Here is a 25,214-nt window from a genome sequence, read left to right on the forward strand (position 1 = left end):
GGTTTATTCAACTCGCTGTGTAATTGTCCAAAAAATCAAAGATCAAATGCTAAGACCAAAAGATTTTGTAGTTCCTGGTGACATATTCCAAAAACCTTGGGACAGGCTTAACACTTTGTATTAGCGCTTCCTGTAAAACTGCCCTGTAGAAACTGAGGAACCCATATATTTAAGTTTTAACAGAAATGTTCATCAGCTTCTGCCTGATGAAATAACCAGTGTTTCTCCATTGAACCAGGATGCATGTGTGCAGAAAGTAGTTTAGCATTACGTTGATAAAAGGGCCAAGAGACTAGACTGAGTGGCAAGATGTTACTGCATTCATTTAATGGAGCCTCCAGTGATATCTTTATTAAATCAACCCGTAATGCCACAGATGGATGGCTTTTAAATTAAGTGGCTTTTGTGATTTCAGGGAGAAAAAGTGGGGAAAAAAAAGCTTTCCTCTTTATCATAGCTTCTAATTTTACATCATTGTTCTCACACGACCTTGCAGATGGAGGCATTTAAATTTTATAGTTAAGCTCCTCCATTTTGCTAATGGAAAACTTGTAATATGAACAACCAGTAAATGCAATGTGAAAATGAAATCTTGGAGTAAAATGGGAGGGGGGGGGAAATAAATAAATAAAAAAAAAAAAAAAAACGCACTTTCACTACATAATCGGATTTATTGTACACTACTGCAGCAACTGCCTTTAAAAGGCACATTTAATTTACAAAATAATCCTAGTGCAGGAACAGTCATAAGATTTCAGGGGACAGTGAAGTGCACATTGAAAGTAGAGGTTTCTGATGGCTGTCAGTGCTGTCAGATCTGTGAAGACTCCAGCCACAGTGAGGAGCTCTTGACTCGCGCCTGCTGAGAGTCCAGCTTCAGCAGCGCCGCCGCTGCGCCCTCTATCTTTGACATCCACTCCCTCTGAAAAAATAAAAAGTCACATGAAATGTTTCAGGAACTAAAATACCAGGTTTGCTAGTCAACAGCTGACTAAAAAGACTTACGAGATGTATGTTAAAGTGGCTTCATACAATCACAGTAACAGCTTTCATTTTAGGGATCAACTGCAAATTCTTAGTAAATTATACTGTAATATCAAAATGACAAAGCTTAGTTAAAACCCATGCATATTTTAAGTTAAACAATATTTTTGTGTTTACTAGATGCTTATGAGAAAATCCTGAGAATCTGTCTGGTGTATCAGTGTAAATCTAAAAATAATAAGAGGTAAATAGAGGTGATGAGGTTAAAATGCAAGAATACTTGTATGGCCTGTATACAATGCTTTGTGTACTCTGTTTTTACAGATCTAATTAAACAGCTTGCCTTTTAAAGCTTGTCAAAAATTCATGGCTGAATTCACCTACCTTGGCACACTCTGACGCAGCTTGCAGGACGAATGCACCGATGCACTGCTGGTAGCGGTTGTGGTGCATTATTATAAAAGAATGAGGCAGCCCTGATGCTGTGAAGCAAGCAAAGAATTCTTTTATTAAAAACGTGTGAACAGAATGCTGTGACACAGATAAAAGACTTAAATAATGTGGCACTGATAAAAAACAATATGAAAGTAGGGAAAGTTTGTTCTTACTGGAGGCATTTAGCTGATCAATGTTCTTAAGCTGGAGTCGGTCCAGAGAAACAGGCTGGTCAAGAACTGTGAAAGTGCATCCCTCCTTCAGTAGCTGATCCAGCTCCAGGTTCTGTTGCAACCTCAGAGGGTTCTGCTCAGGACCAATGGACCTCTACAATGTCAATAAGAGAACACAGTGAACAATGTAGATAAGAGACTATCGCTGAACTTCCACCATTGTTCCAGATCAGAGCGAGAACAGGACAAATGTAACATACCTTTTTGTTCCTTTTCATCTTTGTGATCAGCAGGAATTCGTCAAACAGGAACAGATAAACATCTATCAGCTTAGTGTTCTCTGGTAATGAGCCAAAGAAAGACAGTTTAAGATTTTGTTCAAACTGAAGCAATGAACACGTGAAATGTACTGGATTTATGCCAACTGTACACACCTGTCAGCACCAGCTTCCCTTCATGCAGCAGACTTCTGTGAGAGATGAGATTCTCCAGAGTGACAGCTTTCAGGAGATGTTTCAATGTCTGAAAGACAAGCAGCCCATCAGTCTAATCTTTTGACAAGTGACTTTTTGATACCAAAAAGGAAAAGCTAATGATGCACCTCTTTGTAAGTGTGATTACTGCTATCTGATTTTGCATTAAGATAAAATAAAGGATAAGCTTTCGGTGTGTATCTGTGGCTTAAATGCTTTGCTCTGTCAACACAGTGGTTGCACAAACACATTCAAATATTACTGTATAAACAAGTGCACAATAACCAGACAGACCTCTGGGATGAAGGCACGCTTGTCTCTCTCCCACACTGGCTGCCACACCAGGGCATCTCTCAACTGTTTCACCTTCTGGTAGTTATCCAGCCATTTGACTTTTCCCTCTAAATCACCTAAAAATGGAGAGGAGAGGCAAGTGTAAGCACAAGGCATCATTAGGACAGATGAAAACAAGACCTCAGACTCAAAACATAACACTTTATGGATGAATCGACAACAAAGCATTCATTAAATAATTTAAGCCCTATATTAATTAGAAAACAGTTTAAGGTAATGCAGTGGAAACCACTGTTTGGTCATAGAAATAGTTATATAAACCTGACCTAGAAGATTGTTAGCATTTTAATTTTCATACCTGATTTAATGCTAGTGATTTTAAACACACACACACACACACACACACACACTGAAAAACATTAGGCAAAAGTGAATCATGTCCAATTTAAAACAGACATTTTAACTTCTCAAACTTATTTTATGTTTAAGTTTTTAAAATCAGCAGGCCATTTTCAAAATCTGCTTAGATAATAAAACTGACAAAAAAAAAAATCACCATCATTACTGTTATCCATAATGAAAAAAAAAAAATTAATTTCAGTGTAATTTTCTTTTTTGATGGTATGGAGGTTCATTTTCAAGCAAAGCAGTAGAAATTTTCAGACCCGTGAAGTCTCTATTAGTGCTGAATGACTTGACAGATTTTGGTACAATAAATTCTCCCATCCTTATTTTCCAGGAAAACCTTTGCTTATTTCAGCAGAACACATCCTAACGACATTCTGCACAGATAAAAGCAGCATGGCTCACAAAGGAGACCCTGAACTGCTGAGCAGCTGAAACCCTATCAAGCCAATAAAAAGAAACACCTTTTCTTTAAAACTTAAACACTGGTATTACACATAGTATCAAAATTTTCCAGATAAATCAACAAATTTTATGCTTTTCACAGTATGACGCCACTGCTGAGAAACTTGAGCATCCCCATGTAAGTAATAAAAACAAATAGATAAACACGGGCGAGCCCGTATTGTGAGAGATTACCCCCCCACCGCCACCACAGACACAAACACACACACCTAGAGAGGACTTTGGCCTGCACATCTCAGCTGAGATTACATGACTGCCAGTGTTGTATTACTTTATCTTAACCATTAAGAAGGCGTGGTATGACACACCTTGTGGTAAAAGGAACATTTTAAATGGTGGTAAGGTGTTTTATTTAAGATTTGTCAGAAAGGTGTTGTAAGGTTAATTAGTTCTACGAAATGACAGTGCAAAGCTGCAGCACATTTCCCACAGCAAACCTCCACAACAGTTCTGCAGAAAGAGAAAAGTTGTGGAGAATTTATGGTCAGGGGACACTGGCTACAGTCCAAGGCATGCAACCGATTGGCTGTAAAAGACGCAAACTGCTCTGCTTGTGTTGACACACGTAACCACACTTACACCTACTTCACACATCTTTTCTATTTTATACATTTGAAAATCACCTGCTAGTTAACCATCAGCATCTGACAAGCTCTATGTGAAGTCATGAATCGTACTACTAGCCCTGCAACAAACATTCTTAATTTAATCAGTGATAAGACAGGAACTCATACGTGTTGATGCACTTTGCAGATAAAACCAAATACTGTGATTCATGGTGAAAAGGTGCATGCTGCTCACAGATAGATGTGTCCACTTGCTCTGCTATAACCCGGAGAAGCCTGGATTCCTCATCCTCACATCTCTTTGCAATGTTTCGCAACAACAGGGGGTATCTGGTTAGCCTCTGCAGTGGCGCCACCAACAGGTCATGTAGTTGTAGTCGTCTGCATTGTTCGTTCCTCTCACACCACTGAGGAGACAATGAAGACAGAAAAGGACAAGGTGAGAGAAGAACTGAGGGGCAGAAGAGCTGGTCATATTGGTGGGACATAGAAAAAAAGGGTAGTGAAGCCTTTTATTAGAGGCTATTGGTTATTGTGTGAAAAACCATGTATAACCTTGATCTTATATTGGAATTAAAAAAGGTAAGCAGCAGCCAGATGCTGCTAATCAAAGGCACTTGATTAACTCAAGGCAAGTGAAACCACCGCTGTAAAAAACTGAGGTTTTGGTAGTTTGATAGTCTAGACAATCCAGCAGTGTGATAATAAAATGCTAAGGAGGGCATACATAAGCATTTGCTGCTGCCCATCCATCTGGGAAGGGTTAAAAGGTATTTTCTGAAGAATTTTCTGGCCACGAAAATGATTATTCACAAGAGGAAAACCGTTTGAGACAGTTATCAGCTCAGCTAGGCTTACAAAGCTGCATCTGAACCAGAGGTACAATGTGCTATGGACAAATGAGACCCAAGTGCAAATGCTTGGCTATAATGCAGAGCATCATGTTTGGAGAAAACCAAGGAAAGCATGTCAGCACAAATACATCATACCAACTGTCAAGCAGAGTGCTGCAGAGGTGATGATTTGGGCTTGTTTCACAGCCACAGGACGTGGGCTCTTTGCAGTCATTAAGTCAACAATGCCCTCCTCTGTAAAACCAAAGTATTCCAGGTTCAAATGTCAGACAATGAATCCAACTTATTCATCAATGGGTTGTGCAACTGCACAAAGACAAGCACCAGCAAATCTACAGCAAGCTGAAATCAAAGAACATAAGATATTGCAATGATTAAGTTCAAAACACAACCCAGTTGTAGAAGACCCTCAGAGAGCTGTGCATACGCTAAAGCCTGCAAACCTGAACTAACTAAGGCAGTATTTTAAAGATGAGTGGGCCATAATCTTTCACAATGATGTGAGAGACCAATAACCTCAAACAAAATCATTTTGACTAAGGTTTTGTTTAACATGCTGAGGTTAATCTGGTTATATTTACCCAATTTAAAGACTTTTCTTTTGTCTTGATATGCAAAACTGTAGAACTAATAGGCTGAGTTTTTTCCCACATAACTAAGTGTGGTAACAGGAAAAGTTCCACTAGTGACAAATGGTGACATTCCTTTCATAGGCAGGACTCTGTGACACTGAACTGACGTGGCTGCATGTGATCTGTCATACTTGGCACACAGTGCCAGAAGCCTTTTCAAGGTACACAGCGCCCTCACCTTTGCTGACTGACAAATAATTTGGCTGCCTCAAATGATTTCTCTCCTGTACCTTTAAATACGCTCGAAAGTCCTCTCTGGGCTTCAGGTTGTACAGATAAAGCAGAGCCGTGGAATAGTTGAGGCAGTACTTCTGCAGGCAGTGGCATATGCTCTCCTGGAAAGCCTGGTAGCAACAGATAGAGTTACACAAACACTGAGAAATAGACCAGGGGATACACATGCATCATAAAAAAGGCAAGATGGTGCGGACCTGAAGAAAACAACAACTCATGTATGAAAAAAAAAAAAAAAAAAAAATTATTTTCCTTTGATTTATATTTTAAATTTAGGAACTTAAAATATTTCATATTCAAGGCCAAAGAACAAATGAAGAACTTAAGTGGAGCTGTTGTAGAGAAGTTTGAGTTTCTGCGTTTTAGTGCTTATAGGTCACAATTCCTCCTCATTATTCAGGTCTATTCATGTCCATAGTGTTGCAACATTTCCATACATAAATTTAAAATTAAAACATCAATGAGGCAGATTCTAAACAGAATCTGGTGTAAATGTAAGAAAAAAAAAAGATATTTAAAAACTTAATAATAATAATAATAATAATAATAATAATAATAATAATAATAATTATTATTATTATTATTATTATTATTATTATTATTATTATTATTATTATTATTATTATTATTATCCTATGAAACTAAGATCTACCACTTTAAGTAAAATAATTAATATTAATTAATTCACGGTATGATCATCTCCCCCCATCGCCTTCACTCTCTTCTGTTTATACATCTTATCAGTGGACTTGAACAGGTGACGAGATAACTGGGTGTCACTGTGTATGTCCACATGTAAGTGAGACTTGCCTTGCCCAGCAGTTCCAGCAGGGTGGACCCGCCTCCCTCAGCAATCTCCAACGTGTCCTTAATGACACGCAGAAGGTTGTTTAGGAAACCAAAGCTCACCTGCAGCAAAAAACAGTGTGTCAAGTGTCATCATGAAGGCTGCAAGATGCTCTGTGCTTTCAGTTTGACCACTACTGTGCCACAAACAATACTCTTTGCTTTTCATTTGTTTGCAACATAACTCAAAAACGTATGGATGGATTTTAATGAAAATTTCAGGAAATCTCAGAAATGAAATAAGGAACAAGTTATTAGATTTTGGGGGTGGTCTGGATCACCGACTGGATGTAGGAAAATTTTTTAAAGGATTCTCTACTATGGGAAGATAGGGATAATTTTGCCATCACACCTTCTAATGCAAAATAATGCCCACAATCAATGGTCAAAATGAAAAGGCTTGGAAGTTTGCGCTCTCTGGGTGCTTCTAATTTATATCTGCATTGTCTTCTTGGCTGAGAGTTCTCAACCCCCCCCAATTCAATCCAATATGCAAATGATGTCAAATAAAACATGCACGCATTTTCAGTTTTATCAGTTCAGGTTAAATCTTAAAAACCTGGGATGAAGATGATATGTTGCTGTGCCCCTTTGCCATTTTAATGCCAAATCAAATATTATTATGTCAGGGTTATGAAGACTGCCATTGTTGACATCATTTACATGGTAAATGTAAAACTAGAAGACTTATGCAACCTATTTGCATCATGTCTCACCAGGCAAAGTTCATTGAGGTTTGCAAACAGCCTCCATGAGTCAACATCAGTGAGGCAACTCCTAGGCTGCAGGTTTGTTAGCGTCACCAGAAACACCTGAAAGATACAAAGATCAGACAAAGTAGGATGTCAAATCTGGCATCAAATTTCAAATCCATGACTGTAAAAAAAGGAGAAAATGATAACCCTTTACTTGAACACCAAAGACAGAATTACAGAGAGATGGTGAAAAACAAAAAGCAGCAGGTTTTGGGTTTCATTTGGGTTTGGTCTGTTTGTTTTTGGTCCTGTGTGTTTGTTTGGTTTTAAATGGACAAAATCACCTCTTTGAGAACCATGAGCTGATCCAGGAAGTAAACACACTCGCTGGTGAAGAGTTCCCAGATGGCCTCTTGTCTCTTGTGGCTCTGAGGGTCAGAGTTAATGCTCACCTGGGAAGACTGGTCCTGCAGGAACTCAGCCAAAGAGAAGTCCTGCATGGATGGATGGAAGGAAGGGCTATCAGAAAAACAGTCTTCTACAGTGTGTTTGTATGGAAAACTACAATGCTATGACTGCAAATTGTCCACCACCAACATGACTCAGGTGCATGTCAGTGTTCGCTTATATACAGCATGTGTAGGGTCAACCCAGCTAGTTTCTAACAGGAAATTCTGGTTCTTGCACAGCCTGTCTCATTTTAAGCTTTCCCTCTAACTGCTGTCTTGTCATTTCAAGTCAACACAGAATTGTTTGGATTGGAAATCAGGGTATCTTTGAAGTTCAATCTTTGCTTGGATTAGACAGAACCAACACTGTGATTTACATAACAAACAGATACTCTGCAACTGTTTACTCACCTTATATTTTTGAAATGCAGCATTTCTCCAGTCTTGAACTTGTACTGTTGAAAGATATTTTTCAATATCTGACACTGTACCAATCTGCAACTTCCCTTTAGTCTAAAAAAAGAAAAAGACAGACACAGGGTAGCTCTGAGTTATAGTACTTGGTTGGCCATGGATGAAAAAAAAAATAGGGGAAAAAAATGTCTGCTTATTTTCTGCTTTGCTCATTATCTGAACACATAACAGTCTTAAACGCTGTATTAACAAGCCTGGCTCGAGTTCTGCATTTCAAGTGTTGACCAATTACAAGAAACTCTGTGCTCCAAAAGGGATAAGAGGAAACACTAATCTGCTTTGAGAAGTGGGTCAGAGAACAATGTCCAAACCAACTGCCCACTGCTAAAACAAAGTACATCAAAACAAACCACAAGCACACCACTGGCACTAGTCACACACACCCACCCACCAATGACAAACACCACACCTACCGTACTACGCCTTGAAAAAGGCCACTTTGACTTCTTTGTATCTGCAGAAGTTTGATATAAAAACAGATTATACTGATTAACGAACATAGCATAACTGTGTTGCATGCAAAGAATGAGATTAAAATCGAACACAAAAAAATGCAAAAACTTGAGCTTGAGGGGGAAAAGTGTTAATTCTGGGAAGCACAGAGGCACAGTCATTATCTGTCTGTACGCTTTCACCCCAGCCAAACACTGTACTTCAGTTCAAGGCCTGCTCCAAATCATTAATTATTGGTGATGTAAAGTGCCAACATAAATAAATATATTTAAAATATAAGCTTTATCATGAATGTAAAGACTAATATTTCTGGAGTGAAGTGTGAAATAGTAATTCAGATTTCTGCTAAATTCTGTTATGTTTGCAATAACTTATGTGAACAGGCAAGAAAAAACTTTATTTTCAAGTAACTTGTGATCAGGTTTCTTATAGCAAATTGTCAATACCCTGCTTGTTTTAAAGTTAATAAAAGCCATAAAACCTAAAAGTTCATTTGGGAGCCCCTTCCTCATTATGGAACATAAACAACTGTCCCAAAATGCCATGTTACTTGGCTCACAAAGAAAGCAAACAAAGTTAGGAAACAACTAAAATATTTGCTTTTAAGGATTCAAGTGACTGATATGTTGACTCAAAAGCCACATTTAAAACAGAGGTCAGATCAAACTGACGGGGTTAAATTACAGCCCTAGTTCAAATAATGGGAAGAAACAGGATTCAGTAGAATATAGAATTTTACCAGAGAAGTTTGAGCCATTTATCATGTCTGCTGCTCCATTGGAGACAAACAGGTCTCCTGGGGAAACATCCAATCCAGGTAAACTGACCACCACAGAGCTCCGCCTCCTCTCCTGAAGCCTGAAACAAACATATGAGCAACTTCAGATGTTCTCCACCTTAAAACTATTTTGTCCAACATGAAAAGTTTTGAACAAATGGCAGTTTTTCATGGCATGAAAATAACAGCTCATTTCACATCTGAAACTGTGATAATCTGTTGTAAATGTACTGGGATGTAAAGAGAATAAACTCAGTGCAAGCTACAGGAAATAACAGAATTCCTTTTGTCATATTACGTAGCTGAAATGCCACTGAAATACCATCTGCATTGTGCAGCAAACCGGCGATTACCATGAGCAGCAGATATTGTGAAGGATAAGCGTTGTGTCTGGCTCATACATGGATTGCTGCCGATTAATGGATCACCCCATTTGTGTGGTAGGAGGCAAGCTGTCAGTGTGTGCCAGTTATAATCCTCTTGGTTACTAACTATGAAAAGGAGACCAAGGCATAGCTTTGGCTGGAAAAACTCAGGCCTGCCTATTGGCCTTAGGCAAAGCAAACACAGCCACTGTTGTCAAGTGTTTTGACTTATCTTCTGTTGCTGTAGTCAGGATTACTGCTCCAAGTAAAAGTGAACATTCACATGCAGAAATTAACCAAAGACTCAGAAAGATATAAAGATGTTAGAGAGGGAAGTGTTAAATTTGCTACCAAAATACTTGATGGCCCATGGCATGTTTTCATTTGGGATTAAAAGTCTACATCTAGAAAAACTTGATCAGTAACAGCAATGACAATCCCAACATTAGCCACACTAAACAGGGACGAGCAGCAGTTTAATGTGGCTGGCTGTCAACGTAAGGTGCTCTGCAACCAGACAGGCTGGTTTTTCTGAAGGTAATCTTAGGTAAGTTTTACCTTCACGAGAAACTGACAGCTGGTCAGTGACCCACAACAACACTCAGTGGTTTCACTTTTAAATATTTAAGGGTCACGACTTCAAAGGAAAGAGGTTAAAGTTCAGAAGTGGGGAATTTCACACCACTGCAAGCGTCATTTGAATGAGGTGGACCAACAAACTGAAAATCTTCACATAATCAAGATGAATGGCTTACAAATGAAGGCTGACGTCTGTTAATGAGAACAAAGGTGGAGCAGAAGTGCGAGTGATAGGAACAATGGTGGTACTACTCTTTTTAATGTCAGCTATTGTATGTAAAAAGACTTAATTAGCCTGAAAGAAGAGATTTTCTTCCTCTTACAACACAAACACATACAGTAGCTGGGTCTTTGCTGAAGTACATGTACAGTTGCATAAGAGGCATGCAAGACTGACTTAATTGCACATGTAAACCACATGGCTGCAGGGCCAAGTTGTACACTTGAAGGATATGAGAGTCTATAGCTGAACAGGAGTAACCTGGTTCCTTTTTCCTTCAAGATGCTTTTGTTGGAACTATGAAAGCATCAGTTGTTCCTTGCTCTTACTGACAGAGTGGTGCTCTTACTGGTAAACTGATACAACCACCAGCTCACACACTGGCAGCACCCAGGTACAATTGAATAGTCAGTATCAGCCGTAGCTGACATGGCAATCAGAAAGGCCTGATTACTCCGCTCAACCAGGTCAGTCCCGCTGCATCCTCACAATGACATCCTGTTTGTTGCAGAAAGCTTCCACTGTGTCAGCCCCTACCACCTAGAGAACTTGTAAAAAAAAAAAAAAAAAAAAAATGGGTGTTTTGTTCATACAAAAGAGAAATAATGATGCCTCAAAACTGATGGCTCATAGTGGCCTGGACAGAGAAACAGGCACAGTGCCAGGATGTAATTACGAGGACAAAAGCTGCCTAATTATCTAGTGTGGGGAAAGGACTCACCGCCCATTAGGAGGGGCGTGGGTGGCAGTAAGGGAAAACAGCCTTAATGAGGGTTTGTCTACCTCCTATTTAACCATGGGACTCTCAAAACTTAGTCCACCATGATTATGAAGCATTAACAAAGACATGAATGACAATGAACGCCCAAAGGGGCTTTTTAAGTTACAGGGCCAATCAGCATCCAGAGAGTAAGTCAAAAGTACTTAGATTTTTTTCTGTTGATTAAATTAGTTGACAGAGCAGTGCTTCGTCATGGAAACAGGGATGAATCTGATGACCAACAAAAAAAAACAAATGCCAGCACTGTGTCCCACACAGGAAATTTGACTAAATCCTGATAAGCAAATATGTTCTCACACTCCCTGAATAGGACACCTTTGCTGCCATGCAGATAGGATAGAGTAAGCATCCAAAACTAAACTACACAAGTCCAGCGTACAGAGCCCCTACCTACCTACTATGGCAGTGTTCCTTATCCTGCAGGAAAAAAAGAAAAATCTTTGTTAGTGCTACTATTTTTCCAAAGTAGTAATCATACAGTTTCCATATCATATTAACACTGTTCCAGTGTACAGTCAGGATCATATTGAGGGTGCAAAGCCCTCCTTCTGCTAACAACACTGATATCACTTTCAAAGACATTCAAATTTGAATCAGTGTTTTAAGTGGATGCTTGGATTCGAAAGCCTCTGATATTGGAGGAGAATGTCAGTACTCTATTGAGAATGCGCTTGCTTGAATACCACGAGCTGATGAATAGATCTCCCCATTATCTTTTTCCATCGCTCACTGACCCCTCCATTATTGGGTGACTGCTGACTGTGGTGAATAGGGCCCCAAGGAGAGCACTTCCCAGGGCTCTCCAGGCAGTGGGTTTGGTGAGAGCTGTCAGTGCATGTAACTGCTGATTCATTTGCTGTCAAAAGCTTGCATTGTGAGTGACCACTGCAGGAGGCAAGGCAGAAAGAGGGAGAGAAAGCTTCCGCAAGGAAGGAATGTCTACCCATTTAATTTATTATAAGCTATGGATAAAAATCCACAGCCCACAACAGCCAAACACATTTGTGGTGATGGTGGAAATGAGAATAAATGTAAATAGGGTTTATTAAATTTACAAAGAAACGTGCTAAAAGCTCACCTGCACTTCAACAGGAAATCCAGAATCTTTAATAAGAGCAGGATCAGCACTGAGACATTCTTGGGAAGGGGAAGTGACACCGTTGTGAAAAGTCTCTGATCTATATGATCTCGTTCTCTGTTGACAGAAAAATGAAACTGCTGGATGGTTGTGACAGATCTCGCCATCAGATGGGGGGTTCGCTGCAAGGGGAGACTTAGCTCTGTGTACAGGAGACAAGGAGCTTATAGGGGAAGTTGAGTTTGCAGATGATGGCTCCTCCTTTGTAATCCCCATCCTGCCAGCATCCCGGGAATCTACCAGAGGACGTCGGGTGCTCCTCATCCTCCTCAAGGTAGGAGATGTGGAGATGCGCCCGGGAGCTTGGCGGTCAAACTGGAAGAAAGGTGCTACACAGTTGTCAGGGTCCACCAGAGACAAATGTCTCAGCTTTGAGTGCGTCCGTTTGAGATCTATGTGCATTATGACCGGGTTGCTTGTTTGGCTCCCCTTGTGCTCATGAGGCTTCAAGTCCGTTTGAGTCTGGGCGTTAGCCACACCTGTCGCAACAACTTCATTTTCAACCCATTCAATGTAACTCCAGTCCAGTTTCTTCTCATTGTCCTGGGCTTTGTCCTGCAGAATAACGTGGTTCAGCGTAGACATTGTAACCTCAAAGGCATTATTACAGTGCAGCAGAGATCACGAAACGTGTAATCTTACAGTCCAATTGCTTCCCCTCCTTTAGGTTAACGTCAGGTGATAATCCTGTTGTATTCCATTTTCACACCATCTACTTCACAAATATCTGGGGGGAAAGTAGAAAACGTGTCAATACCCACAGGCAGCTGAAGCCAGGCACAGACGTCCCTCTTAATCTTCTATAAGGGGATTTGATCAGGGTTAAAATGGTCAGTTAGCAGAAGAAAAGCCTTAAAAATGCAGTATGTGAATCATTTGGAGTGCCTAAATAGAGGTTTCTTTGATGACTGAAGAAGCAGGTGAACTGTGTTGGAACAATGATGCTACAGCACACCTACTAAAGTGGAGTGTAAGTGTTTGTCTTCAGTCTGACAATGAAACTGTCTGGTCCAATCTTTCTACTCGGATATGAAGCTTCTGTTTTGAATTAAATGTGGTCATTCTAATCCTCTTTTTCAGCAGGTGCATTTAATTGATAAATTGAAGCCGCGCGAGCTCCAGTTAACGCAGCACATCCACGAGACAACAAAGGCAATGTGCAGAAAGCAGAAACAATGCACAACTTTTAAGTGACAAACAGCTGTTTCCAAGTATAACCCACGTGAAAGCGGAAACCGCACGTGCTTCGGAAAGATAGTTAAAAATAAATCAACATCAACAAGTCTGGTGTACTTACATCCACTAGAACCCCGCGACGAGTCGCGCGGTTGGAGGCGAACGGGCAGCTGGCGTCGGAGGGAAACTAAGCGACTGAGGGCGGAAGGTGAAAGTCGGGATACGGTCCCGAAGCTGTTTAATTCTCACAAAGAAAAGAAGGGAGTGGAGCGCTTCATTGTTCTTAGCTGGAAAGGTGCGACTACTGTGTGAGCATGGGAACGTCAACCCATTAACCCACACTACGCCTCCCTCTCTCTCTCCTCCATAACACACGTCACACACACAAACACGCACGCACAGCACAGTAAGGAACAATTACTCCCGCGCTGGTATCACAGTAGAGAGGTGGAACACCTAGAAATAGACCCACTTTGTCCTGCTATAAATTACATTATGCGGATTAATCTGTGTTTCTGTTACACGGCTTACCTGTTTCCTGCTTTTCTTGCTTTAGATGTTTTAGCTTGTTTTTGTGTGTTTTTATGCGAAACAGTTTGTAACTCAGCATTTTATATTTTTTATTGGTGATCCTGTATTGTATTTGTTAAAATGTTTGCTTTATAATCTGATACATACTTAAAAAACCATAATCATTTTTGTTTGGTTGTGGTGGTTTAAATTGATAATGTTTGCATGGCCACGCATTAGTGAGAAATCAGATGTTATCTTTGAGCATCCTATAAGAAACAACACATCTCTGTGGGCATTTCTGGCTTTTTAATGTGTCTCTGCCGATAATGAAACATTTTTATCTTCTCTCGTTTCACTGAAAGACTCTTACATTTTTGTAAAGTAATTTATTGATACAGTAGACTAAATAGAATAGAATAGAATAGAATAGAATAGAATGCCTTTTATTGTCATTATACACATGTACAACGAGATTAAGCCATTATGAGTAACTGTGTGAGGAACCGAGTCTCTGACATATGTAACAGTTTGTGATTTGTTAGTATTTAACGATGAGGCTGAGTGACCTGTTGAAGCAGTAACTTGAACACTGTGGGGCAACGCAGGTCAGACAATGGACCTGCCTGTGTGACATCATAGTCTGAGATTTCAGATATTTGATCAGGAGTGCACCCTGCTGTATGAATGTGGGTAGTACACTGCACATAAAAGCAACATTGTTAATTGTTTTAAGACTTCTGACAATCTGTTGCTGCAAGTCATTTTGACTGTTTAAATGTACTTAATATATTGAAAGTAAAGCTACTCACTCTTAGGTTTGCAATACTTTGTAAAAGCAGAAATGTCATCAGTTCATTATATTGACAGGAAAGTAGGAAATACATCCAGTGATTTATGGAAATCTGCAAACATAAATGGAAAAAAAGTTTATATGATTTTAACAAGCTAGAAAGTCAGTATTAATTAGGGCCACTTTTAGAATATAATAGAACTTTACTGTCATTATTCAGGAGAACTTCAGGAATAGTTCTCCAGACCTTTTGAAGGGCATTTTCAAGCTTTTTGGATGCCTTTTGTTCCGTTCTTTGTCAGACGTATCTATCAGGTCCATTGTCTTTAGCTGGATCTTTTTTTCCCCTTAAGGATATCACTTTCATGTATCTGCTGTAGATAGGTTTTAGACCTGAAACATCCTTGTAATATTGAAAGTAAAACTGCACATAATCCTAATATACCAAGTCTTCAGCTGTTAGATCCATAAGAATTATCCCGTTGGTGCAAAAATGCTATTTTATGTCTGACAAACTTGGTTATCTTTTAGTATTTTTGTAGATACAACTAATAGGAACAGGATGAATTTTTGTGTCTTTCTGACAGGCTGAAACAAAGTGTCCAAAAATATAATTTAAAACTGGTTATTTGCTAGGTTTTCTGATAGCAGACAAAACAATGGTTTAAGTCTTGAGAAAAGTATGTTTTTTTCATAGGTCAGTGTTAAGTGGCTTAAAATATTAATAAATGAGTAATTTAATCTTAAACTTTGAAAGACCTTTAGGAGCCAGTAGAATTATTGCTCAAGAGCACTTAACCAGATTACAAAGTCTGGCTCCTGGTAGCTAAATATAAAGAGCTGACGGGTGGCTCAAGACTCAGCACGCTGTTGTATTTGTTTATATCTTATTGTTAATTGTACATCAACATGTAAACGGCTCTTTTAACCACCTTAAATGGCATACAGCTGCAGGAGTTTAGATCAGCTTTAAACCTTGATTTCAGGTCCCCAAAAGAGTCCTAAAACTAATGTGAGGTTTGTTTCTTGCTCTTCCTTCTTAAAAATTTCTGACTGACTGATTTTGGCCACCAAGAAGTGGTTTGAATCACAAGTGATGGGAGTGCTCACGATGCACACATGAAAAACACCAAGGTCCTCAAATTAAAGAGTCTTTTGAGGGTCACAATAGAAGAAGATAGAGAAAGGCTCATTAGATTAGATAATATAATAAATTTCACTATCAGATAATATTTTTAACGCTGAAAACTGTTAAAATAACAAGTCAAAGTTTACATAATCAGTGTGAATATGTGGATCTCATAGATTTTAGGTGTGGCAAACTCTGGACAAAACACATTGACTAAAACAATTTAATTTCCGAAAACACTACAGTTTATTTAAAAAAAGGACATATGTTTCTCTGTGTGTGTTGTATTGTATGATCTAAAATGCTTATGTCTTTGTGTACAATAAGGCTATATTTTAGGCAGTGTTCTGCTTAAAAGAGTAGATAAAAAATGGAAAGACAAAGCAATAACATTTCCCAAAATGCACCATCATGCGTCCATGACAGCGTTGTCTAATGAGCACAATGACAAACAAGCTGTCACTCGTGTTGCCAAATTTCCGTGATTATTCTAGTGAGACTAATGGGAAATAATTACCCACAGCTTGATGGTTCTGATTAAGATAAAACAAAATAATGAGAAAAATGTCTTAATTTAGCTGCGAACGTGATTATCTCTACGCGTGTCAAATGTTTTGATATGTTACTTGCAGGTTTTAAAAAAAAAAAAAAATTAATAAAGACTCGAAGTGACTCAAGAAAGCCATTTATGTTTAGAGAAGAACATTCTGGCATTTTTTTTAATCACCCAAAAGAAATCTAATATGTACCCACTGTGTCATTTACCGGTTTAACTTTAAAAATTGCCCCATTTAGTCTGCTCAGATTGAAAATACAAACACCTCTCTCTCTCTCTCTCTCTCTCTCTCACACACACACACACACGCACACACACGCACACAAAAAAAGAAAGAAAAAAGGGGAAAGATGTCATTGAACGGAATTTGCCCACAGCAGTCGCAGTCTCCTCCCCCTGAAGTGGATGAGAAGAGCGTCGTTCTGACATACAGGAAGAAGTTCAACAATCTTTCCTTTATTTAATTTAGAAAAAAAAGTCATAGCCGTGTGAATTCTTACAGATCAGCTGTAGTTTTTGTGCACTTCTGTTCTTTTTTAATCGTCTCGCGGAAGTGTAGAAAAAGTGGAGGAATGAAGGTGAATCTGAAAGCTGCGGTTAAACAGGCGGCGCAGTAACGTGTGGATTTCCTCACTCGAGCAGAGGAGTTGGTCATAAATGGAAAAGAAGAACAAATCTACAACGGATCCTCAGTGAGAATGTCAGAGCAAAGATCCAGTTTTCTTCACATTGGAGACATTGTGTCTCTGTACGCGGAAGGCTCGGTGAATGGCTTCATCAGTACTTTGGGGTATGTTCCTGCTGTGTGTGGGTCTCACTTTGTACTCTGTGCTGTTGCAATATAAACCAGCCCTCTCTCAAATACTATCTTCAAGTACTTTAATTTTACTTTTGAGACAACCTGCCACATACTTCGCCCCCACACATTTGTTGTGAACCCCGCATGTCAAAACCTAACGTCAGACTTATGGCCAAGGCCTGTCAGCGCGCACAGTGCTGCGTCTCAGGAAATTCTTTACGTAAATGTAACAGGAATGCAAAACGGCGTGTTACCGAGGTGGAAGAAAACAAGATTTATCAGCTGAAGTGTAAACACACATTCCGGTACCAGGAGGCGTACACGAGATAGTCCTTCAAAGGGGCCCTGAGCAAAAAGAGGGATGGTAGGCAAATAAATGACCTGTTTTTATGTACCTCATTCCAGCTACATGCAACAGCCCTTTGCAGACATTTGGACTGTGTGTGAGTGTTAAGTGCAGTTTAAGTTTACTACATCAACTTACACGACAATCTTTTCCATATCCATTTGAGTATGTTGTGCTTTAAGAGCTTCACACACTTTAAAGCTACCTTATGAGCCTTTATGTTGTGTGTTATGTTAATCAGGGTGGATCTGAAAGAAAACAAGTTGGAACCCAAACTCTTAGGATTCTTATCAGTCTGAGTATCCTCAGACCATTCTTTAAAGCACTGGTCATCAGCCTGAGGCTTAGGACCCTTTTCAATGAGTCACAAGATAAATCTTAAGTAAGGGGGCCAAAAACAAAAGTTAAATTATCTTAAAACGTAAATATTTGCCTTCTTTCTTCTCAAGAAGAATTATCTTTAGTAGAAATTGTCTCTAATCAGTAACAACTGCTGAAATGATTGTTTGTTGAACAGCTATATCAGTCAGGTGCCAGAGACTTTAGGATAAACAAAATGTAATTTTGTTTGACTGTAGTTCCTTCGGAGCTGAATTCCTAGTACAAGGTGAAATGTCAACGTGTTTCCGGGTGCACTCTGGTCTCTGAACCTACACAAGTGTGGAAAGGCACACTGGCCCCGATGAATGACTCTCCCCCCACTCTCTTTTTCTCACTCATTACTTTTTTCTTCTTAAAAATTCCTCCTACAAGCAGGAACTTCACACAGTTGGCCTGTGGGTGGTCTTTTGAGTAAGTCAGTCCTTTCTTTAGTCACAAATTGCTAAAATGCAACAGTGTTTACTGATTCACAAAATACTGGAGTGGACATAGATAGCCTGTTGATGAAAAGCTAATGTACTTGCAAAGGTTGTAACAATGCAAGCTGCAGCATACAGATGGACTAGAAACTTTAAAATGCAAAAGGGCACAGCAGCGATTGTTCAAGCCGTCAGTTTTTGTGACGCAAGCCAATCAGCTCTTCTGATAACCCGTTTGACAGCAGCCCTGGGCAATTTATCAAAAGTTGTGTTGTGCCAAACTGGCAGTATCTGAAGCAGAGTTCGCAGGAACCTCTCCGAGCCTGCAGCCTCTGAGCACCATGTAACCTCGGCTGTACAAGGCTGTCCATGCCCATGTTTGCTCAGGATCACTTTAAATCTGTGTGTTCCTCACACACCTTACAATGCACAAACTCAACAAACTTGCTAGTTTGTGCTTTAACACGTTTTTTTTTTAACAGAAAGGCTCATTTGAGCGGATTCATTCTAATTTCCCCACTTTGTAGAATGTTTTTCACTTTGCTATAGATTTATAGATAAGGAGGTGTTTGGTAACACATAAAAAAATGAATGTTGTAGCGTTAAGTTTGCTTCTATTGTTTTATTACTTTTAAACAGAAATAACCTATTATTGTGTTTGAATAAGAGGTGTGTTTGACTCTATATTACTTGGCATCTTCATCTGCAAGTTGAAACATGCAGTGACAAACACTGGCGATAAGATCTTTCTCACACTCTATCCTTCAGAAAATGCCTCACAATTCAAACATATTGGACCTGTTTTCATATTGCTTATTGTCCGTGTTGTTGTCAGTCCACTCAACACAAGCTGCAGCTATTATTAGCCGTTCAGCCTGGTGCATTTATCTGTGGTTCATGTTTAACTTAGTTACAGAGTGTTAGGCCCCCACTAAAGCCTCTCTGCAGCCTTATAGTTACTTATTTATGACCACAGGGGACTTTTTCAGGACACCTTCCTGTTTAGCCACTTAGCACTTTATAATGCTTCCTGTTGGACTCTATTGTCTCTCATTTAGATGTAATGTTGATACAGAGTTGGAGAAAATTATGTGCAGCTAGAGGACGGATGCTGATGGAGCACCATGGTACAAAAAGGGAAATGGCTCAGCTTGCTTAAGCAAAGTGGCTCGCGTAGTATGAACTGGAAGAATTGTGTGTTGCATTATATTTCTCCTCAGTGGATGGGATGAATGGGTGTGCTTGTGCGTTCTGGGCTGCTGCATGAAGGGGTGGAGATGGGTGATATGATATGGAAACCCCATGTGCAGGGAATCAGAGCTGGAGGTCACAGCAGTTTGAAGTTAAATAGTTTCTTTTAAGGATAAACTTGCATTTCAAAACCTGAAAATATCTCCAGACCAAACCAAAATGTGCAATTGGTGATGGTCTCTTGCAATGTTAATGTTGATGCTTTTTCTATTTCAGGTGAACAGTAGGTTTCAAAAGAGCACATCAGAAGATAAAACAAGTAATCTGTCACATATTCCAAAAAATGTGAAAACGCTTCACAAATTTGCATGTCATCCTTTCGCAGGGGCCATTCTAATGTCCAATTCCAATTTAATGTTCTCCGGTGGCATTTTCACATTTTTAAGTATGTGTGTGACAGATTACTTGTCTAAAAGTAATTGAAAATAATGTGAGGACATGGACACTATGAACATATTTCGATCATCAGAAGATAAGACCACTAATGATGTGGAACAGTGCAGAGGTAGTTTAAAGATTGCAGTTTGTTAAATTCATCCCACTCTTTGTTCCCATGTTTACTGTTATAATTTGTACATTTTAAGGCTTATTTGTCCTTTAACCCTAAATTATTTGAAATTAGCTTTATATGAAAATAGCATCCATATGGAAGATCAACTTTCAAGATACAATTTAGTTTTTCTTCCAAGTTTTAATAAAGCCTTAGATACGGGCTACTCAGTACAGTCCTACGAAGGCTGCAATCCAGTAGGTTTTCCATGCATCCGTGCTCCAACAAACTTGACTCAAATTAATGAGTCATTGTGCAGAACTTTATAGACTATTAGATCCATTTAATTTGATAATTTCTTAACTTGGCTTCATTAAATGACATCCAAAAAATAGCACTACTAGTTTAAGTTTCTCTTTTTAAGTCATTTTGATAAAATCAGTTTTCTTACAAAAGGACTGAAGATTACTCTTGTAAGAGTCCAGACATGCATTTCAGTCTTAATAAAACAGAGCATGTATCTCCCTGGTTACTTTCAAGTATTTGTTATTCTGTTCATAGGCTTGTTCTTTTTATTGTCCACATTGTTCTGTTGACTTTTCCCTCCTACTCCACTAAAAATTGGGCTCAGTGCCATTTCAGCTTCAGTGTGCACCTTTAGTCTCTGGTCTTGACGCTGACTGCTAACATTGGTTGTTTAGTTTAACTTGAAATACTTGTTTTCAATGAGTTTTCAGAGAGTGAAGTATTCATTACAATATTAAACCAGTTTACACTGTTACAGACATATGTTATAAAGCTTGTTAACAGGTTGTGTTTTATCTCACATTTGGCCTGGACTCCCTGGAGGAAGCCATGTTGTATTTCAGTGGGACCTTCCAGGGTAAATGGAGCTCTAATAAACAAGTAAAACGTACCCTTGTATGACATTACTAATATTGCATGAAGTTACATGCACACACAACTGAATAATCTCTCCAGTTTTTTTGTGTTTAGCAGGACCAGAATTTCAGTCCCTAAAAACTGTGGCGATGATATGTCAGATGTTTGTGTTTCATGGACAAGTTGAGCATCTCTGAAACTGATTAAAAAAAACAAAAAAATAAATAAATAAATAAACAAGTGCCCGTGTTCATGCTTAAAGCGTCATGTTACACACACACACACACCGTGCAGACATCTGGTTTTCTGGTTTTAGTTTTCTATTGCAGCGTATGAACTCGTCATTCATTTATCTCAATACAAGCTTACAAGACAGAGCAGGTCTGTGTGTGTCTGGCTGCAAAGCGCAGATCAAAGCCCCGTTAAAGAGGATGAGCTCCACCCAGAGATGTTCAACATCACTTCAGATACTGGAAGAGCTGTAAGCAGATGGATATGATGATGAACAGAATCATTTACAGTTTACTTCCACCTAAGCTTTTCACCCTGCACATGACTGGTGTGGATGGTGCTTCACCTTGTATTCAAATGAGTGGTTTTGAAGTAGTTTGGTATGCTATTTCATGTATTTGCATCTAACTGTGATGCCCCACTGCTGTTTGTGTAATGCAAATCTCTCTTTTCAAGACAAGTGATAATACTGTCCTGGCTAATTATTAAGTTGGTGTTTTGTTTGTTTGTTTGTTTTTTTGCAGGCTTGTTGATGACAGGTGTGTGGTTCAGCCAGATGCTGGAGACCTCGCAAATCCACCTAAGAAATTCAGAGGTGTGTGAGCTTTTTCTTTTTACATTCATATAAATGCACAAGTTCATATTGTGTTGTTAGACACAACATTGTGGTTTGGTGTGTTTAAAGAACTCGACAGGCCACTGTTGGGTAAATACCTGTTTCACCACATTACATCCTTTCGATAGCGCTAGGCTTAACTCAGAGCAAGTGACTCCTGTGAGCCTGAGGTCTGAATTCTTGTTTTCTGTAGATTGCCTCTTCAAGGTGTGTCCCATGAACAGATACTCAGCCCAGAAGCAATTCTGGAAGGCAAAACAAGGAAAACAAGGGAACAACAACACACAAGAAGACCTGTTTAAAAAGTTACAGGTATTGCCCCTTAAAAAACAAAAAAACAAACAACAAAAAAACACAATCTGTATTTTGATTTTCATTGCTAGAATAATAAAAAAAAATCTGTTGTCATTTAGCATGCAGCTGAGCTGGAGCAGAAGCAGAACGAGTCGGAGAACAAGAAGCTCCTTGGAGAAATTGTCATGTACAGTAATGTCATCCAGGTAGAGTGCATCTTCCCTGCAAACACCAATGGCTTCAGATAATCTGCAGCAGGACAAAACTAGTTCAGTCAACAATTAATTGTTTTTATTTTTTTGTTCACCAAGGCAGGTTGTTTAAATGGTAATAGTTTATTTGATTGTTAAATTTATCTACATAATACACTTATGTCACAAAACATGATTTCTATAACTTGTTGTTTACTAAAACATTTAAGTTGCAGGCTTTAATCTCAGACTCTTGACTTTATTTAAATTAATTGACATCCAAATTGTAGGTAAGGTTTATGATTAATAGAATATATTTTGGGGAAACCCTTTTTATGTAAGTAAAAAAAAAAGTGGAATACTCATCAACAACCAAGTCAGTCTCCTGGTCTCAACCACATAAAGCACATACATTTCTCTTGTTTTTTCTCTTGCTTAAGACAAAACTTGAGGCAGTAAAACTAACTTAGAGTGAGGGGAAAAAAAGACTTCTTAAAAAAGGGAATTGCATTTCTGGGTGAGGTTCACAGGTTTCAGTATTCTGCAAAAAGTTAAAAAAGTACAGTTTAATCATTTACTAATTGCAGATAAATATGTTTTGCATCTAGTGCGTGTAACTGGATGAGCATTTTTTTTAACTTTATCAAAACACATCTTCTACGACTGTTCTTTAAGTGTCTAACCATCCTTATTCTTCTGTCACAGCTCCTGCACATAAAAAGCAATAAGTACCTGACAGTGAACAAGCGTCTGCCTGCGTTGCTTGAGAAGAATGCTATGCGGGTTTCTTTAGACCCAGCTGGGAACGAGGGCTCCTGGTTCTACATCCAGCCCTTCTGGAAGCTTCGCAGTGAAGGTGACAATGTAGGTTTCATGCGGCTTTGGATCGCCTCTCTGCAGACACGAAGTGTACAAAATCTTAGAATTCCTCACCATCTACAGTGGACTGTCGGTTCGTTGTTTGTCCCATTCTAGTAACATTTCTGATTTTGTCCTCCTTCTTTGGCTTTAGCATCCTATGACTGAAGGTATTGCTCTTGATTGTGCATGGTGTTTGTGCATAAGGTCACACACAATAAAGTGGAAAAGCATGGATGACACACTCCTTTTCAATGCATGTAGACTGGGAATTTTTTCATGTGATTAAATTACCCTCACCACAGCATTAGAACATGTGTGAGCCACTTGTTTCTGCAGCCAGAGTGTGCCTGTGTGCGGCTGCTGAAACAGCTGACTTTGTAGAGTGTGTTACAACCTCTATCAGGCCATGTCGCAGAGCATGTGTTATGCAAGGGATGATACATTAATGAATGGTTTACTTTTCAGCCACTGTGTCTACTGCATTCATATCCTTTGACAATGGTATGAATAAGTCTGTTTGCAGTTAACAGCGCAGCCACTATCATGTGACGCCCAGCATGTTGCATTAGTACCTTTTTTGGCAGGGGGCAATTAAAAAAAAAAAAAAAACCCTGATGTTTGATCTCCTTGCATGGATTTACTCTTCCCCTTTGTTTTTATCTGTTGGAAAACTACTGAAGGTTTGTATCTTCTGCTGCTGATTAATTGTCACTGATTGGCTTTAAGGTGGTGGTAGGAGACAAGGTGGTTCTGATGCCAGTGAATGCTGGTCAGCCCCTTCATGCCAGTAACATCGAGCTGCATGATAACCACGGCTGCAAAGAGGTGAGGTTGGTTCGTTTACAGTTTTTCAATCTGCATGATATAAAAACTATGATTTTAAACTGGACTTTCCCTCCCTCTGCTTCTTGCTTCAGGTGAATGCTGTTAATTGTAACACCAGCTGGAAAGTCAACTTGTTCATGAAGTTCAGTGACTACAGGGACGATGTGCTGAAGGGGGTGAGTTGTTTCTCTACTGTTTTAAATTTGGGTTCACGAATTGACCACAACTGCAGTTTTTATGCAGCTTTCTTAAGTTTTGATTTATGTCCTCTGTCAGGGAGATGTGGTGAGGCTGTTTCATGCTGAGCAGGAGAAGTTTCTGACTGGTGACGAGTACAAGGAACAGCAGCATGTCTTTCTCAGGACCACACTCCGGCAGTCTGCCACCTCCGCCACCAGCTCCAAAGCTCTATGGGAGGTTGAGGTAAAGTACGGTCATAAGACCATCATAAAGATGGCATTATTTTTTTTATTTACTTATATTTTTTTAGAACCAAGTGTTTTCAGGGTGAAGTCATGTTCATTCACCTGGTTCAGAGGCTTATTTTACAGTGGCTGAGAAGTGCTAAACATATTTACAAAAATAGATGCATATCCCAAAACAAATGAGCAAAAGACGGCTCATAACAGAAAGGGAATGTCCTAAATACCGGAAATGATGTGGCGATGACCTCATCTTGTTCAGATGATTTGTTGTTCGGCTACATGCAGAAGCTGCATAAAACATGTTTCATGAAAAAGTTACAAAGACCGTCCACACGAAGATAAAAAGGTGTAAACTAGCTGAAGTTGACTTTGTAAAATGGGCAAAACATTGTTCAGCTATCAAAAACTTTATGAAACATTCCACTGACCTCGCGCTCTTAGCTAAACTACAAATAATTTGTTTGAACTACAAGATGAGGTCTTCGCTGCATCACTTGCTGTATTTAAGGACGTTTCCTTTCCGTTAGTAACCATCTTTCGTTAATTTGTTCATGGGTTTGTATTTGTGTTTTGCCTGGTGTAGATTTGTTTCCTAAAATGTAAATTTGTTTTCAAATTAGCAAATGTTCTTTAGGAAATAATAAATTTGTTTTTAAAATGTTAATGGATCTTCAAATATAATTTTTTCAAATTTGTTAATGTGTTTTTGAAATGTAAATGTGTTTTGCACTTCTCAGCCACCATAC

At 39.1% G+C, this 25,214-nt stretch overlaps 2 protein-coding genes across 3 annotated transcripts in view; one reads left to right on the top strand and one right to left on the bottom strand.

Moving 5' to 3' along the window:
- Positions 1 to 651: 651 nt before the first annotated feature.
- On the bottom strand, positions 652 to 13,894 carry plekhg7 (pleckstrin homology domain containing, family G (with RhoGef domain) member 7). Of its 2 annotated transcripts, XM_041996452.1 has the most exons (18): positions 13,591 to 13,894; positions 12,936 to 13,020; positions 12,234 to 12,848; positions 11,550 to 11,572; positions 9,172 to 9,290; positions 8,393 to 8,433; positions 7,917 to 8,018; positions 7,401 to 7,550; positions 7,078 to 7,173; positions 6,326 to 6,424; positions 5,512 to 5,625; positions 4,031 to 4,202; positions 2,360 to 2,475; positions 2,027 to 2,114; positions 1,853 to 1,932; positions 1,593 to 1,746; positions 1,369 to 1,466; positions 652 to 922 (listed from the first exon to the last, which is right to left on the bottom strand). In XM_041996452.1, the coding sequence occupies exons 3-18, from the start codon at positions 12,693 to 12,695 to the stop codon at positions 812 to 814; spliced, it is 2,025 nt and encodes a 674-aa protein (XP_041852386.1). In that variant the 5' UTR covers positions 12,696 to 12,848; positions 12,936 to 13,020; positions 13,591 to 13,894; the 3' UTR covers positions 652 to 811. The 2 variants fall into 2 exon arrangements, with proteins under 2 accessions (XP_041852386.1, XP_041852385.1); XM_041996451.1 differs by having other exon boundaries at positions 12,234 to 13,020.
- A 2,938-nt stretch (positions 13,895 to 16,832) lies between these two features.
- itpr2 (inositol 1,4,5-trisphosphate receptor, type 2) overlaps positions 16,833 to 25,214 on the top strand; it is a 70,972-nt gene continuing 62,590 nt past the window's right edge. Inside the window, exons 1-8 of the mRNA XM_041996252.1 lie at positions 16,833 to 17,247; positions 21,781 to 21,851; positions 22,066 to 22,184; positions 22,286 to 22,372; positions 23,063 to 23,221; positions 23,945 to 24,043; positions 24,136 to 24,219; positions 24,320 to 24,466. Coding sequence (XP_041852186.1) covers positions 17,156 to 17,247; positions 21,781 to 21,851; positions 22,066 to 22,184; positions 22,286 to 22,372; positions 23,063 to 23,221; positions 23,945 to 24,043; positions 24,136 to 24,219; positions 24,320 to 24,466 — 858 coding nt within the window. The 5' untranslated portion in view covers positions 16,833 to 17,155. The remainder of the gene's footprint in view (positions 17,248 to 21,780; positions 21,852 to 22,065; positions 22,185 to 22,285; positions 22,373 to 23,062; positions 23,222 to 23,944; positions 24,044 to 24,135; positions 24,220 to 24,319; positions 24,467 to 25,214) is intronic.

This window comes from Melanotaenia boesemani, chromosome 10 (genome assembly GCF_017639745.1).
Source record: "Melanotaenia boesemani isolate fMelBoe1 chromosome 10, fMelBoe1.pri, whole genome shotgun sequence".
NCBI lineage: Eukaryota > Metazoa > Chordata > Actinopteri > Atheriniformes > Melanotaeniidae > Melanotaenia > Melanotaenia boesemani.

Excerpts from the sequence above, each read along its gene's own strand:
- plekhg7 (XM_041996451.1), bottom strand. The coding sequence starts at position 12,878 with ATGTCTACGCTGAACCACGTTATTCTGCAGGACAAAGCCCAGGACAAT. Across the intron at positions 11,573-12,233 it reads GATTTCCTGTTGAAGTGCAG|GATAAGGAACACTGCCATAG; the intron begins GTGAGCTTTTAG and ends TTTTTCCTGCAG. Across the intron at positions 1,747-1,852 it reads AGATGAAAAGGAACAAAAAG|AGGTCCATTGGTCCTGAGCA; the intron begins GTATGTTACATT and ends TTGACATTGTAG.